Below are 14,314 nucleotides of genomic sequence, written 5' to 3' on the forward strand. Positions count from 1 at the left end.
GTGTTTGCATGCACCTAAAAGGTTCCCAGTGGAGTTTTTGACCTCTAGTATCACTCTGGAGCAGTTTGTCTGTGAGTGGGTGACATGATACACTCCTGTCCACAGATATACTGCAATCTGTCCTTTCATGCAGCTGCCCCACCGTTACCCTCCCTGTCTCAGGTCTCAGGACTCCACATGCAGACTTCTGTTCCATGTCCTTGACGTTCCTTTACCTGCTGGCTGGTGCTGACGTTCTGTCCTGTGACAGTGCTGCACTGCTTCATGAGGTTGCCGGTAGAAGTTGAAGCCTGTTGGATGAATAACTGGGGGTCTGCAGTGAGGCGACGCACTGCAGGAAGGCTTTTCTGGTGGCAAAGAGAAAAAAAGAAAGCTAAGCACAGTCCAACTATAAATAAGCAAGTAGATTCACGATGTGATTAATATACACATTGGTGCATTGACAAAAGATCAGATCAATATTAAGAGTCCTTTATTATATAGTACCTGCAGATACAGAGTCCGCTGCCTACATTCACTGACCTGACCCAACAATGATTGAATATCTGACATATAACAAGTGCAGCCTTCTAAATTCAGCTCAACTTGTTTTGCCCAAACGACTTGATTCAAAGCTTAAATGATCAGTATGATATGAAGCGACAGAGGTCACGTATCACTCTGCTGGAGTTGTTGAAACTATCTTACAATCTTTGTTCTTTCCACTCTAATATTGTTTCCAGTTTTAGGTACAAAACCACGGAGGCTGAGCCGAGCACTGCAACACAAGTGGGCTGAGGTGGACTAAACACAGTCCAGTTCACTTAAAAGGATCGGATGTTAATCTACTTTATTTTAGCCAATACTGACCATCAAACTATATCTGCATCATCCTTAGTTAAAAGTCTGTCTGGAGTTTGAATCGTGTTAGACCTGCAGACACCCGAGGAGAGAACGATAACATGTTGAATCTCTGGTCACCTTGAGGAAAGGCACCAAGCAGGGCTGTGGAGTGGACTTCAACTCACGATAAAGCCGTTCTGTAAACTCCTCCGCTTCTAGCTTCCCTTCCTGCAGGATAGGAAAAAGGACAAATGCTTAACTTTTCATACATTTAATGTTACCTGAAACATTATGTTGTAAACAAAAGAGAATACGCTGGTAAATGAATACACGATAACCATTATGCAAGTACAGCTGGCCAGTATGAGGAGAACAGGGATTAGACAAAACAGTCTTAACTATCAAGATATACATACTAGCTTTTCAGGAAGTAAGTAGTTCTCTCTGACGGCCACCGGGGGGCGACTCCTCTGGTTGTATAGAAGTCTATGAGAAAATGACTCTACTTCTCTCTTGATTTATTCCCTCAGTAAACATTGTAAACATGACTTTATGGTCTCAATCTCTAGTTTCAAGTATTCTTCAATACAGCATGATAGGGCTGAGCAGTATACCGGTTGAACCGGTATAAATTTCCTGTATGATATGAATTTTTCATATACCGTCATACCGGTGCACAGCCGAAACAACTTCTGTTGCTCTTCAACAGGCAGCAAAATATATTGTTCGCCGCTGGGGGCGCTACGTTCGGAGCTAGTTGTCTTATATGTATTGAGAGGGAGTCCTAGTCATGGTCATAACAACAATTAACAACCCACAACTAACGCTCTTTAACAGGGCAAAACACCACGACACAACAGTTTGTGACAGATAAACAATTTGTAGCACTAATAATTGTACATTTATAAAATTTCTCCGCCGAACTGCATGCTGGGTAAAGCTCGCTAACAACAGTCGGCTAACCGCTGGGAGCTAACAGCTCTGTTGCGCCAGCCAGCAACGTTACATTCAGTGGCGGCTGGTGGAACATGTTCTAGGTGGGGCCATCCTACCAACTTCAGCAAACATCCCAGTATGATTTAATGCAAACAAATTAAAGTATCAAACACGCATTATTACTTGGCAGTTAAATATTTAACATGTATTCCAACACAAAAACAATCAGTAAATAACACTTATATAATATAATATAACATGTTCATTTATTCAGATGCCCCCATGGACCTTGTTATAGGAGGTAAAGATCAGGAGAAGTAAACATGAAGTGTAATTATGAATACTGATGTTAAATTAAGCTATGATGAGTTTTCACTGTTAATTTAACATCTCTATTACATGTTGATGCCTCCATGACCAAGTTAAGCAGATGAGACTGAGGACAGCTATGTAGAAGAAAAGACGTTTACTTTGCATAATATGTAGCTTGACAGAGTTCTCATGTGTGTCCTGGTGTTCTCATGTTTCCTTACCTCCTCATCCCTCACTCCCTACCCTGGTGTTCTCATGTTTCCTTACCTCCTCATCCCTCACTCCCTACCCTGGTGTTCTCATGTTTCCTTACCTCCTCATCCCTCACTCCCTACCCTGGTGTTCTCATGTTTCCTTACCTCCTCATCCCTCACTCCCTACCCTGGTGTTCTCATGTTTCCTTACCTCCTCATCCCTCACTCCCTACCCTGGTGTTCTCATGTTTCCTTACCTCCTCATCCCTCACTCCCTAACTGTCCGTGCTGGATCCGTCCCCGTTGTTTTAAAAAGCTAAATAAATGATTAGCATGACGTCATCCAGCTAGCTAACCTGTCTGGTGTACAGCTAGTACAGAAGCTTCATGTACTGCTTCCCTTTCCCGCGAGTCTGCTGTCTGATTGTGAGGTCAGGCTGATCTGATATCAGCTCTTTGGCTGCAGAATCTCCTCAAAGTTCTCCTCTCAAACGGGTCTTGGAGGAGGAGTGCTCGCCTGTAGAGACTTCTCCTGACGAGAACGCGCAGCTAGGGGGGCCTGATCGTTCTGGCCCCACGCTGAATCTATTTGAGGGCGCTGATTGGCTAAATTGTATGTCACTCATTTATATCTTGAATCAGCAATTGGCTAAACTGCTTCATAGACCCGCCTCTTTTGGGGCAAAACGATCAGGCCCCCCAAGCTGCGCGTTCTCAGAGTGTCGTGCACACAGACAGAGAGCACGAGCAGAGAGCACACAGGGAGAGGACGCACAGGAAAAGCATACATTTTGCGCAGATATCATATTTTACACACATTACTGGGTACATTCCATCGTTCAAAAACACAAATATTGACAATTTGTATAATTTATGATTATTATTATTTTTTTATTTTTTTTTTGTGGCTCACGGTGGGGACAGGCCCCACACAAACAGCTGTTCACCGCTCGCTGGCTGGCCGTTTCGTCTCTGCGTTAATTAATTAATGCTTTAACGCCCATTTAGGGCAAACAGACCATAAAGCAGGGGATGCTTTAGGGCGGGGCTACCTTGGGATGAAAGGTCACTAATATGGCGCTGCCCGGTCTGGGAGTCGTCCGTGTTTTTGTCGTAGAACTTTATCCCTTTCAGTGTGTTCAGTTCATGAAACGTAGTTGGAACATCATGTTGACTAAACATCTATTTTTCAGCAGTAGGGTTGCCACTTCTGGTTGCCAAAATATTAAGATGACGGCCAAAAGGTCAAACTTGAGGCTTCACAACCATATTCAACAAACCAATGGGTGACGACAACTACATCTTTGCTTTCAAGCCTTAAATTTACATCTTTTATCAAATTCAGACTTAAGAAGATTTCATTATTCGAATACTGATGAAGAGAAGAGACGTACCAGCAGACTTCTGACCAGTCCTCTGACGTTGTTAGCCATGTTGGCAGACCTGGAGTTGCTGGAGGCCAGCTTGATCAGAGTCACCAGGAAGTTCTTGCACTTCTTCACACTTTCCAGGGTTGCCTGTTGATGAAATGTCAGGCAACAAACAATATTGATAAAGGTCAACTTGGGTCAATTTGTGACACACTCCTTGTTTCGCCATAGCAAAATGATGTCATGGTGCAATTACAAAAACACAAATAATGATGACATAAACAGAAAATGTACAAAAATAACCTTTTCTCCGGAGTAAAAAAGGCAGAATCATAAGTACATCCTCAAAACAATGTACACATTCAGTGGCAAAATGTACATAGAGCATGGTCAGCATGAAAACAAGTGCACCTCCACCCAAGAAAACCATGGGACTTTGACAGTGAGACATCCACAACAACTAGGCATGCTGGGTATGTTCGGGGGGTTGGAGTCGGATCATAATTTGGACCACTTCGACCTTGATGAGAGAGTGCAGTCGCTTTGCTGCTTGCTCTTGCCTCTGCTTGCCTCTGCTTGCATTTTCTTGCTTCAAATTTGCCAGATATATCACATATATCTTGCCAGATATATCACATATATCACTCTTCAACATTTGAGTGAAGACAAATCCAGAAAGTCGTCGAGCTATTTGGATTGTTAGCTAATGCTAACTAGCAGCTAAGCTAAAGCTAAGTAGCAGCAAGATGCCTCCCTTCTCCACGGACGACTACTACAAACTCCTACAGAAGATTGCAGTCTTGGAAACAAAAATCTACCGACTAGAAGTAAACGCGGAAGTAAATGGACTGTGTGGGAATGATACCACTCTACCATGGACTCAAAACACTGGACAAATGCAAGCTAAGACACAGCTAACTAGCATAACCAGGCCTACCAAGAAACAGGAGGAGAGAGCAGATAATGAATCTTCAAATGGTAGTCCTCCCTGGAACGCTCTCGGTGCAAAGCCGAAGAGAAAATATGTGGGAGGACGACTAACAGGCAGAGCCCAGCGCCCTGAGATTTGTGATGCGACTGGCTGGCCTGCACTAGCACACGGGCAGAACTCCTCCTCAACCCCTGCACCCAGACGGACAAAGCCAAGGACAGCTGAGAAAAGTAAAACCTGCAAAACACCTCCACAACAACCAAGCCTACAACTTCAAAACAGATTTGCTCCATTGTCGCAGGATCCTAAATCTCCATCTGATGACCTGGATAAGCAGCTATCTCCTCAAAGCAGGGTAAGAACTGAGAGTCAATGTGAGAGTAAAAGGCCGCAGGCAAAGCTAGTGACTGGGCCTGAGACTCTGATTGTTGGTGACTATGCTGTAAAAGATGTCAGAAAACTGTGCAGCAAGAACACCAAAATACTCTGCTTTCCGAAAGATATGGTCTCTGACATGAGAGACAAATTCCTGGACATCGTGGCTGACTATCCCACAGCGAAAAACATCATCGTGCATACAGGAAGCTGTGATATTGTGAAACAACAGTCTGAAGTTCTGAAGCGAGACTTTATTGATCTGTTAAACACAGTCAGCTCTGTCAAGGCTGAGGTGTTTATCAGTGGCCCTCTTCCACCAGTCAGAGGAGGAGATGAAGGATTCAGCAGGCTGTTTGCACTGAACAGATGGCTGTCAACTGCATGTGCTGACCATTCAGTACATTTTATCAACAATTTCTACCTTTTCTGGGAGCGCAGACATCTTTTTACAGCGCATGGAGTTTGCCTGAACAAGTCAGGGGTAAAACTGTTTACCTCTAACCTGTTTTTCTCCCTGCGTCACCCGTCTGTCCCTACTGCCAAGGACAAGATACAAGAGGAGTCTAAACAAGAGATAACCACACAGCATCGCCATGGAGACCTTACGGGAAGGATGCCCCCGCCTAACGACAGTCAAAAGGAGGAGTCTCCAACCTCATCATCAGGGACCGCCTTCGCCTCCGATCTCCCACTTTCCCCACCCTTCCTAGACGAGGAGTCTTTACCTCCCTCCCCAGCACCTACTTCCACCCCCCAAATTCCATCCAGGTCCCTTTCCTCTCTCACACTCTCCCCATCCTCCCCCCACCTGGAGTTCACTGACCACATGGAAAAGCTGGTCATTCCTGGGACCAAACACACTCCTCGCCACACTCCTCGACGGTTCCACAACCATCTTCTGTCTCCCCTACATGATAACGGAAATAATTGATATCTTCTGGGTCCAGGCTACAAGGCTAATGACACCAATGACTCTCTCCAGGAAAGGTCGGGGCCCTGTATGCAGCTAGCCGCTTCAATTCCTGTCCTGCAAGTTTATAGAAAAAGAAAGGTGAGGCTGCGAAGAAACAATAGTAAACATGCTAACTTATCAAACTTAGCATACATTCCTCGTCAGCCTGTCCAAATAAATTGGGCAAAGAAAGCTTTAACCACATTAAACCTAGCTTTATTAAATGTCAGGTCTCTATCAGGAAAAACATTTTTAATCAATGATTTTATTGTTGGGCACAAACTGGACATTTTGTTTTTAACTGAAACTTGGTTAAATCAAGATAACAGTGCAGCTGTTCTTATTGAATCAACACCTCACAACTTCAGTTTCATGAGCGCATAAGAAAGGAGGTGGAGTTGCTATTTTATTTAATGATTCTCTTCAATGCAAGCAGATGTCCTTTGGTCATTTTAGTTCTTTTGAATATGTGGCTCTGAATTCCACTCAAGCTTTATTCCTAAACATTTACAGACCGCCTAAATACTGTGCAACCTTCTTTGATGAGTTTACTGAACTGCTGTCTGTAATCTGTATTGATTTTGACTGTGTTGTTATTGTTGGTGATTTTAATATCCATGTTGATAATCCCCAGGACAGAGTCTATAGAATTATGTGGTGTCCTTGATAACTATGATCTGACTCAGCATGTGACAGGACCCACCCACAACAGGGGGTACACTCTGGACCTAATCATCACCAAAGGTGTAAACATTTACAAGGTTGCTGTGACTGATGTTGCACTCTCTGATCATTTCTGTGTTTTCTTTGAGAGTGCAATCTCCTTGCACACAAATGTCCAAACCAAGGTTGTGACAAAGCGTTACATCTCTGAAAACACCAGTGAACTATTTATTCAGAAGTTCTCCTCCACACCAGCCCTCTCTTGCCTCTCAGTCAATGAGCTTGTAGATGGCTTAAATTTTAAAGTTAAAAATATTATTGATGCCATTGCACCCACTAAAGTGAAGGTTGTCTCGGGTAAGCAAAGATCTCCTTGGAGAAATGCTACGCTGGTCAAAATAGAGAAACGAGAGTGTCGGAAAGCTGAGCGCAGGTGGCGAAAAACTAATCTCCAGGTTCACTGTGACATCTATAAAGAGAGACTTCGCAAATATAATTTGGAACTTAGAAATGCAAGGCAGTCATTCTTCTCTGACATCATAACCAAAAACAAGAACAACACACGCGCCTTATTTGCTACCGTCGACAGGCTAACAAACCCTCCAGTGTCGGTAGCTGCTGAACTCCAATCCACCTGGGCATGCAATCAATTTGCCTCCTTTTTTACTGACAAAATTCAGAAAATTAGACAATCAGTCAGTGCCTCCACATCAACCACAGGATATGTGTTGTCCCGATCTCTGAATAACATCCATTCAAATATCATGACACAATTTCATTCAATCGACCATAGAAGCCTAGAAGACATTATACAACATCTGAAGTCATCCTCCTGCTGCTTGGATATTCTACCAACACACTTTTTCAAAAATATTTCAAACTGCATGACCACTGATCTCTTACATATTGTAAACACATCCCTTCTCTCAGGTGTCTTCCCACAAGCCCTAAAAACTGCAGTTATTAAACCGCTCCTAAAGAAGGTTAGTTTAGACGCCGCAACGATGAAAAATTATCGGCCAATATCAAACCTCCCATTTTTGAGTAAAAATAATTGAAAAAGCGGTTTTCCAACAGCTGACCGACTTCTTGACCGTAAATAACTGCGTTGATGTTTTCCAGTCAGGCTTTCGACAGCACCACAGCACTGAAACTGCTCTTGTTAAGGTTTTCAACGACATCCACTTAAACATAGACAATGGCAGAAGTTCAGTCTTAGTCTTACTAGATCTCAGTGCTGCATTCGACACGGTCGACCATGCCATACTCCTAGAAAGACTAAAAATCTGGGTGGGACTCTCTGGCACAGCACTTAACTGGTTTGAATCCTACTTGAAGGGCCGAGAATACTTTGTGTCTGTGGCTCATTACACATCGGAGCTGACTAAAATGACATGTGGTGTTCCCCAAGGTTCAATACTGGGGCCTCTTCTGTTCAACATCTACATGCTTCCACTAGCTCATGGAAAACAACAAAGTGTGTTATCATAATTATGCAGACGATACACAAATCTACATAACTATGTCACCAGGGGACTATAATCCCATACAAGGGATGGGTAACTGCATTGAACAAATCAACAACTGGATGTGCCAGAATTTTCTTCAATTAAACAAAGATAAAACAGAAGTAATTGTTTTCGGTACCAAGGACGAACAATTGAAAATCACCGCTCAGCTTCAGTCACTGATGTTAAAACCCACAAACCAAGCCAGAAATCTAGGTGTAGTTATGGATTCAGACCTCAACCTGAACAGCCATATCAAGACAATTACAAAATCAGCCTACTATCACCTGAAGAATATATCAAGGATTAGAGGACTTATGTCTCAACAGGATTTGGAAAAACTTGTCCACGCATTTATCTTCAGCAGACTGGACTACTGTAACGGTGTGTTTACAGGTCTCTGTAAAAAGTCCGTCAGAAAGCTGCAGCTGATTCAGAACGCTGCAGCTCGAGTCCTCACTAAGACCAGGAGGGTGGATCACATCACTCCAGTTCTGAGGTCTTTGCACTGGCTTCCTGTCCAACAAAGAATTGACTTTAAAATCCTGCTGTTGGTTTACAAAGCACTGAATGGTTTAGGGCCAAAATACATTTCTGATCTGCTGCTACCTTATGAACCATCCCGACCCCTCAGGTCGTCTGGGACCGGTCTACTTTCTGTTCCCAGAGTCAGAACTAAACATGGAGAAGCAGCGTTCAGTTTTTCTGCTCCACATATCTGGAACAAAGTCCCAGAAAGCTGCAGGTCTGCTGAGACCCTCAGCTCATTTAAATCAAGATTGAAGACTTTTCTGTTTGCTGCTGCCTTTAATTGAACCACATTCAATTCATATATTAATCATTTTCCTGCATTTCACTACTGCATTTTATTTCTTGTACTGTTTTTTAATGTCTTAATGAATGTTCTTAATTGTTTTTAAATCTCCTTTTCTTTTGCCTTATGTTTTGATGCTTTTAATGGTTTTATGTGAAGCACTTTGAATTACCTTGTTGTTGAAATGTGCTATACAAATAAACTTGCCTTGCCTTGCCTTACACATACTGTCAAACTGGAAGCATGGCAACGTTATCTCCTCCTTGCAACATTGATGAACTATGAAGGGAGTTTATTTTATTTTAGCTCATAACACACTCTGAACCATGAAATCATACAATAGACTCATAATACCTTCAGGAATGTTTTCATAGTAGTGGAAACAATACCAGTAATAATACAAAGGAAGACTGTTTGACAACACAATGCAGTTCAGACTGAAATGTGGTTCCTCAGCGAGATGAAATCGAAACCAAGGATGCAGGTCTGAGCTGGGACTGGTTCCACTCACCTGACTAACGGCGGTTGGTGTCTCCTTTTTGGGTTCTGTGACGACTGCGTGAATGCCAGGCTGGCTGCCCCGTTCAGACACAGCACTGAGGGTCTGGACTACAGCTGGTTTGGGAGTCGCACCAATCACCTGAACAACACAATCAAATCTATCACTCCAAAACTAGAAACAGCAGCAGATAGAACTAAATAACGGTAAGGTAACAGGTATGCAGCTACTGGTGAATCAAGCAGATAAGACTTTTTAGAGTTGTATGTTGTTGTGGTGTAGGAGCAGCAAGGTGGAGATACGCCCTGCTGGGATGCGTACTCTGACAGGCTCACTTGAGTCCCACTTGAACTTCAGATGAGTCAGTTTCATCTGTAAATGGGAACCTGCCCTTACAAACTCTCAAGCATCTGTGCATTCTGGTGAAATGTTGATTCTGGTACGGGTTAAACTGCTGCACCCTGATCCCCTCAATAGGAGGGGTTCAGTCCAGTTCCAAGGGAACTCTGGTACTGGTCATGTATGGTGAGAAAGCAAGAATTACAAGCATAAAAAAACACAATGTGACCATATAAGGGACAATAATTTACATTAAGAATGCACAAAAAACAGGAAGTACAAAATGAAAACATGGCTTAAAGCAGGCCTAGGACATGAGTTGTTACCCAAACGCCAGTCTGAACAGGTGTGCCTTGAGCTGATTCTGGAATGAGTTCACAGAATCAGCAAAACGTAGAGGTGGAGGCAGAGCATTCCACAACCTTGGTGCTACTGCCTCAAAAGCTCGGTCACCACGGCTCTTAAGGAGAGTGCGTGGGACAGACAGAAAATGTAACATGTTTGACCTGAGAGTAGTGCTCTGTAAGTGAGGGTGAAAATTTTAAAGTGGATCCTAAATGCTACAGGGAGCCAGTGAAGATGCCAGTACGGGGGTGATGCGAGACTGTCGATTTGTCCTGGTGAGTAATCTGGCAGAAGCATTTTGGATGACCTGTAAACGGTTGAGAGCAGATACACTGAGTGATGTGAAAAGTGAGTTACAGTAGTCGATGCGTGAAGAGATAAATGTGTGTATGATCATCTCTAAGTCAGCTGTTGATACTACAGATCTCAGTTTACTGATATTTCTTAGATGAAATAAACATGATCTGGACAGCTGCTTAATATGTTGGTCAAACGACATGGAGCGATCAAAGAAAATCCCAAGATTGTTTAGGTTGCAATGGGCAGCAGAGGAGAGTGGACCAATACTCTGCCTGATCATGGGGACAAACTCCTCTGCAGCAATAACTAGGACCTCCGTCTTAGAGTCGTTGAGTTGAAAGCAGTTTTCTGCCGTCCAGTCTCTGATGGCATTGACACAGTCCAGGAGCCGAGTTAATGTGAATGCCTCGCTGGGTTTGAATGACAGATGGAGTTGGATATCGTCTGCATATAAGTGATAGGACACATTATAACTTTTTATAATCGGCCCCAAAGGTAACAGATAAAGGGAAAATAACAGAGGCCCCAGAACCGAGCCCTGCGGTACACCACAAGACAGTGGAGAGGGAACAGACACAAAATCACCCACAGAGACATTGAAACTTCTGTCATTGAGGTAAGATGTAAACCAAGATGCCAACCCAATCACGTAGCCCCTTAATCAGGATGTTATGGTCTACGGTGTCGAACGCAGAAGTGAGATCGAGAAGTACTAACACAGAGCAGTCACCTGCATCAGAACACATGAGAATGTCATTTGAAACCCTCAGGAGAGCGGTTTCAGGAGAGTGTTGTCTGCGAAACCCAGACTGGAATTCGTCATACATGTGCCTCTCCAGTGCAGCAGTAAGTTGGTTAGCCACCACTTTCTCTAAGATTTTTGAAAGGAAAGGCAGTTTTGATATGGGCCTGTAGTTTATGGGCAAAGCTGGATCTAAGTTTGGTTTCTTTAATATGGGCTGGATAGTGGCATGTTTAAAATAGGAAGGGACAATTCCTGTAGACCAGCGGTTCCCAAACTTTTTAGGCCACGCACCCCCTTCTACATCCCGACCGGCTTCACGCACTTTTTAGGAGACAGGACTGCACCGCCATTACATTTTTCCTCTCGCGCACCCCCTAGAGGCAGCTCGCGCACCCCCAGGGGTGCACGCACCCCACTTTGGGAATCCCTGCTGTAGACAATGAGGAATTGACAACAGATGTTACAGCAGGGCCAATAATTGGCAGAACTTTCTGAGATAGAGAGGATGGTATAACATCCAGGGGGCAAGATGATGGCTTTATTTTCATGATTAAGTCCATCAGGTCTTGAAGGCTGATAGGCTGGAAACAGTCCAGAACAGCAGGCGATTGAGAGGAGCTACAGGTAGATGAACAAATCCCAGACTGAATGCCAGACCTAATAGCTATTACCTTATCAATAAAACAGGTAAGGAACTCGTTACAATCGTCAACAGAAGAGCATAATACAAACTAAGCAGTTACAACAGTCTTCATTTTTCATTGTCGGTATCTTGTCATAATGTTTCACAATTTATGACAGGTGAAGAATGATCATTGTTAAGGGCAGGTGAAGAATTATTATTAATACGAAGAGGTAAAATATTTTTTATTATGAATGACAATTATCGCCATTAATGGCAGGTAAAGTATTATCGCCATTAATGTCAGGTAAAGTATTATCGCCATTAATGGCAGGTGAAATATCGGCATTAATGACAGGTGAAATATTATAATCATCATTATTATTATTAATGGTGAGGTTGATTTGCAGTAAAAATGCTCATCATGCCCACACACATGAGCTGCTGTCAGTGACTGAATGAGAGTAAACCAGCTGGTGTACCTTGACCACAGCTGTCTTCTGGACTGGTGCTGGGTGGAAACTGGGAGGGGCTGCCATCCTGATCACAGTCACCTTCTCATGACTTTTATTTCCAGCTGCTGCAGATACCTGAATCCCAGACATGCCAGCTAGTTAGGATCAAAGGAGTGAGGCTGTCACATGAATTCAAAGCAGTAGGACACACATACCTGTGGGACCAGTATTCTAGGTGCTTGACCACTGACACCTCTTGGTGCCTGCTGAGCCTGTGCCAAAGCCTGCTGGGATACGAGCATCAGCTGACCACTGTCACTGCGGATCAACATCATACCTGCCAGAATTAGAGACCAAAATTACTAACTATTGATGATTTGTCTCGAAAAGAGAGCATGCTGGGTAAAGTATACATCGTGGACCAAATACAGTACAGACACAGCTGGTGGCAGACATTAAAACACGAGTTACAGACTCAACACACAATCTACTGAATATGAAAAACAGAATACAAGATGTAACAGTGGCCAAAGCTGTAAACACAAATGAGATCACCACCAATCAGGACTAGAATCTAGAGCAGGACTGTGGCGTTTTGCAGCTCACCTGGTGGTATCTGGATATTGGCTGGGAGCTGTGGGGAGGCAGTCTGTGGAAGCCGAGGGGCCACGGTGACCGTCTGTGGACCTGCTGCCCTTGGTACGGTTATCACCACTGTCCTTCCTGGGGTTGTGGTGTGGTTCATGGAGGCCACCTGGCTCAAGGCTGGTTTAGCTACGTGTGGGTAGCCGTTAGCGCCCACTCCTCCTGGGGTGGCCACCTTTGCTGCCACCATGACAGAGGGACAGCACGTGTGACGCCCGGAGACTGTAACTGTAGAGGAGGGAGGTTGGTAGACATGGCCAACTGGGATGACTTTAGGTGGGGCAGAGACAGAAACAGCCTGGGAGACACCTGCAGCAGTGGGTGGAGGTTGCACAGCAGGCATTGGTCCACATCTGGCTGGGACCTGTAATATCTTGACTTGAATAGAGCCGTCTCCATTCCCTGCTGCCCCACAGGACTCCAGCTTCTGGGCTTCAATAACCACGTTATTTGTGGCCATCATTATTTCTGAATGGAGAAAGAACAATGTGATTTCATACATTATACAAAAATATGAAAAACAAAAGCAAGAGTTTATTTGTTTTGTGCTATGACGTCAACTGATGCTGTTTTGACCCAAGCTGTGACGCTACCCCAGTGACCACATACTGCATTTATAAGGTATTACAGTAAACACAAACATGCCTTGTTCTAACGTTAGGTGCTGACCGTCAGTTCAGCACTAAATACTGACAATAATCTATTTAAACTTTCAAACGCACCGCCACCTTCACGTAACGTTAAATGTTGTTGAAAGACACAAACTAGCTCATGTGAAGATAGCGCTACAGGTTAAACACATCCGCTACAGCTAATGCTGGCCAAGTTAAAAAGGTGAACCGATAACGTTAACGTCAGTATGTAACGTTATAGCATTTGACTTCTGTTTGTTTGGTTCATTCAAGTTACGTTTGCAGACCTTTAACAGCTACCGTTACACGTTTCAGCTGCGGACGAGGTCAAGTGCTCAGTTTAACGGAACATTAACGTAACGTCGCTTCGCTGCCAGATCGTGGCTAGAGCTTAACGTTACGTCATTTCATCCAAAGGAACAAACGTTCCTGAAAATGGATAACGTTATACACCCCATCATCAATCATATTCACCGAGTTTTCTGAGAAAAGCAAAGTCACGAGCTCACCTGTTTTGGGTGTTATAATGGCAGCATGGTGCCTGAACTCATCCTGGACCAGTGCTGCATTTGAGGACATTCGGGAAAGATGGGCGCACCTTGATTAGCTACGGCCAGTGGTGTATAGTAACGAAGTAGAAATACTTCGTTACTGTACTTAAGTACTTTTTTTGGGTATCTGTACTTTACTTTACTACTTATATTTCTGTTGACTTTTACTTTTACTTCACTACATTTTGCAAAGAAAACCGGTACTTTTACTCCGATACATTTCCCCTGAAACCTTCGTTACTCGCTACAAAATCAAATCTATCTTTAGAAACAAAATGAATCATGAGAGCAGCGTCGGGGA

At 43.7% G+C, this 14,314-nt stretch overlaps 1 protein-coding gene across 1 annotated transcript in view; it reads right to left on the minus strand.

The window, feature by feature from the left end:
• LOC306776256 (transcription initiation factor TFIID subunit 4-like) overlaps positions 1–14,072 on the minus strand; it is a 28,611-nt gene extending 14,539 nt beyond the window's left edge. The window contains exons 1-8 of the mRNA XM_079266885.1: positions 13,972–14,072; positions 12,792–13,298; positions 12,401–12,522; positions 12,213–12,320; positions 9,392–9,520; positions 3,659–3,781; positions 961–1,050; positions 216–347 (exon numbers count right to left, since the gene is read on the minus strand). Coding sequence (XP_079123011.1) covers positions 216–347; positions 961–1,050; positions 3,659–3,781; positions 9,392–9,520; positions 12,213–12,320; positions 12,401–12,522; positions 12,792–13,298; positions 13,972–14,041 — 1,281 coding nt within the window. The 5' untranslated portion in view covers positions 14,042–14,072. The remainder of the gene's footprint in view (positions 1–215; positions 348–960; positions 1,051–3,658; positions 3,782–9,391; positions 9,521–12,212; positions 12,321–12,400; positions 12,523–12,791; positions 13,299–13,971) is intronic.
• Between the last annotated feature and the right edge of the window lie 242 nt (positions 14,073–14,314).

This window comes from Melanostigma gelatinosum (assembly GCF_949748355.1).
Source record: "Melanostigma gelatinosum genome assembly, chromosome: 4".
Lineage (NCBI taxonomy): Eukaryota > Metazoa > Chordata > Actinopteri > Perciformes > Zoarcidae > Melanostigma > Melanostigma gelatinosum.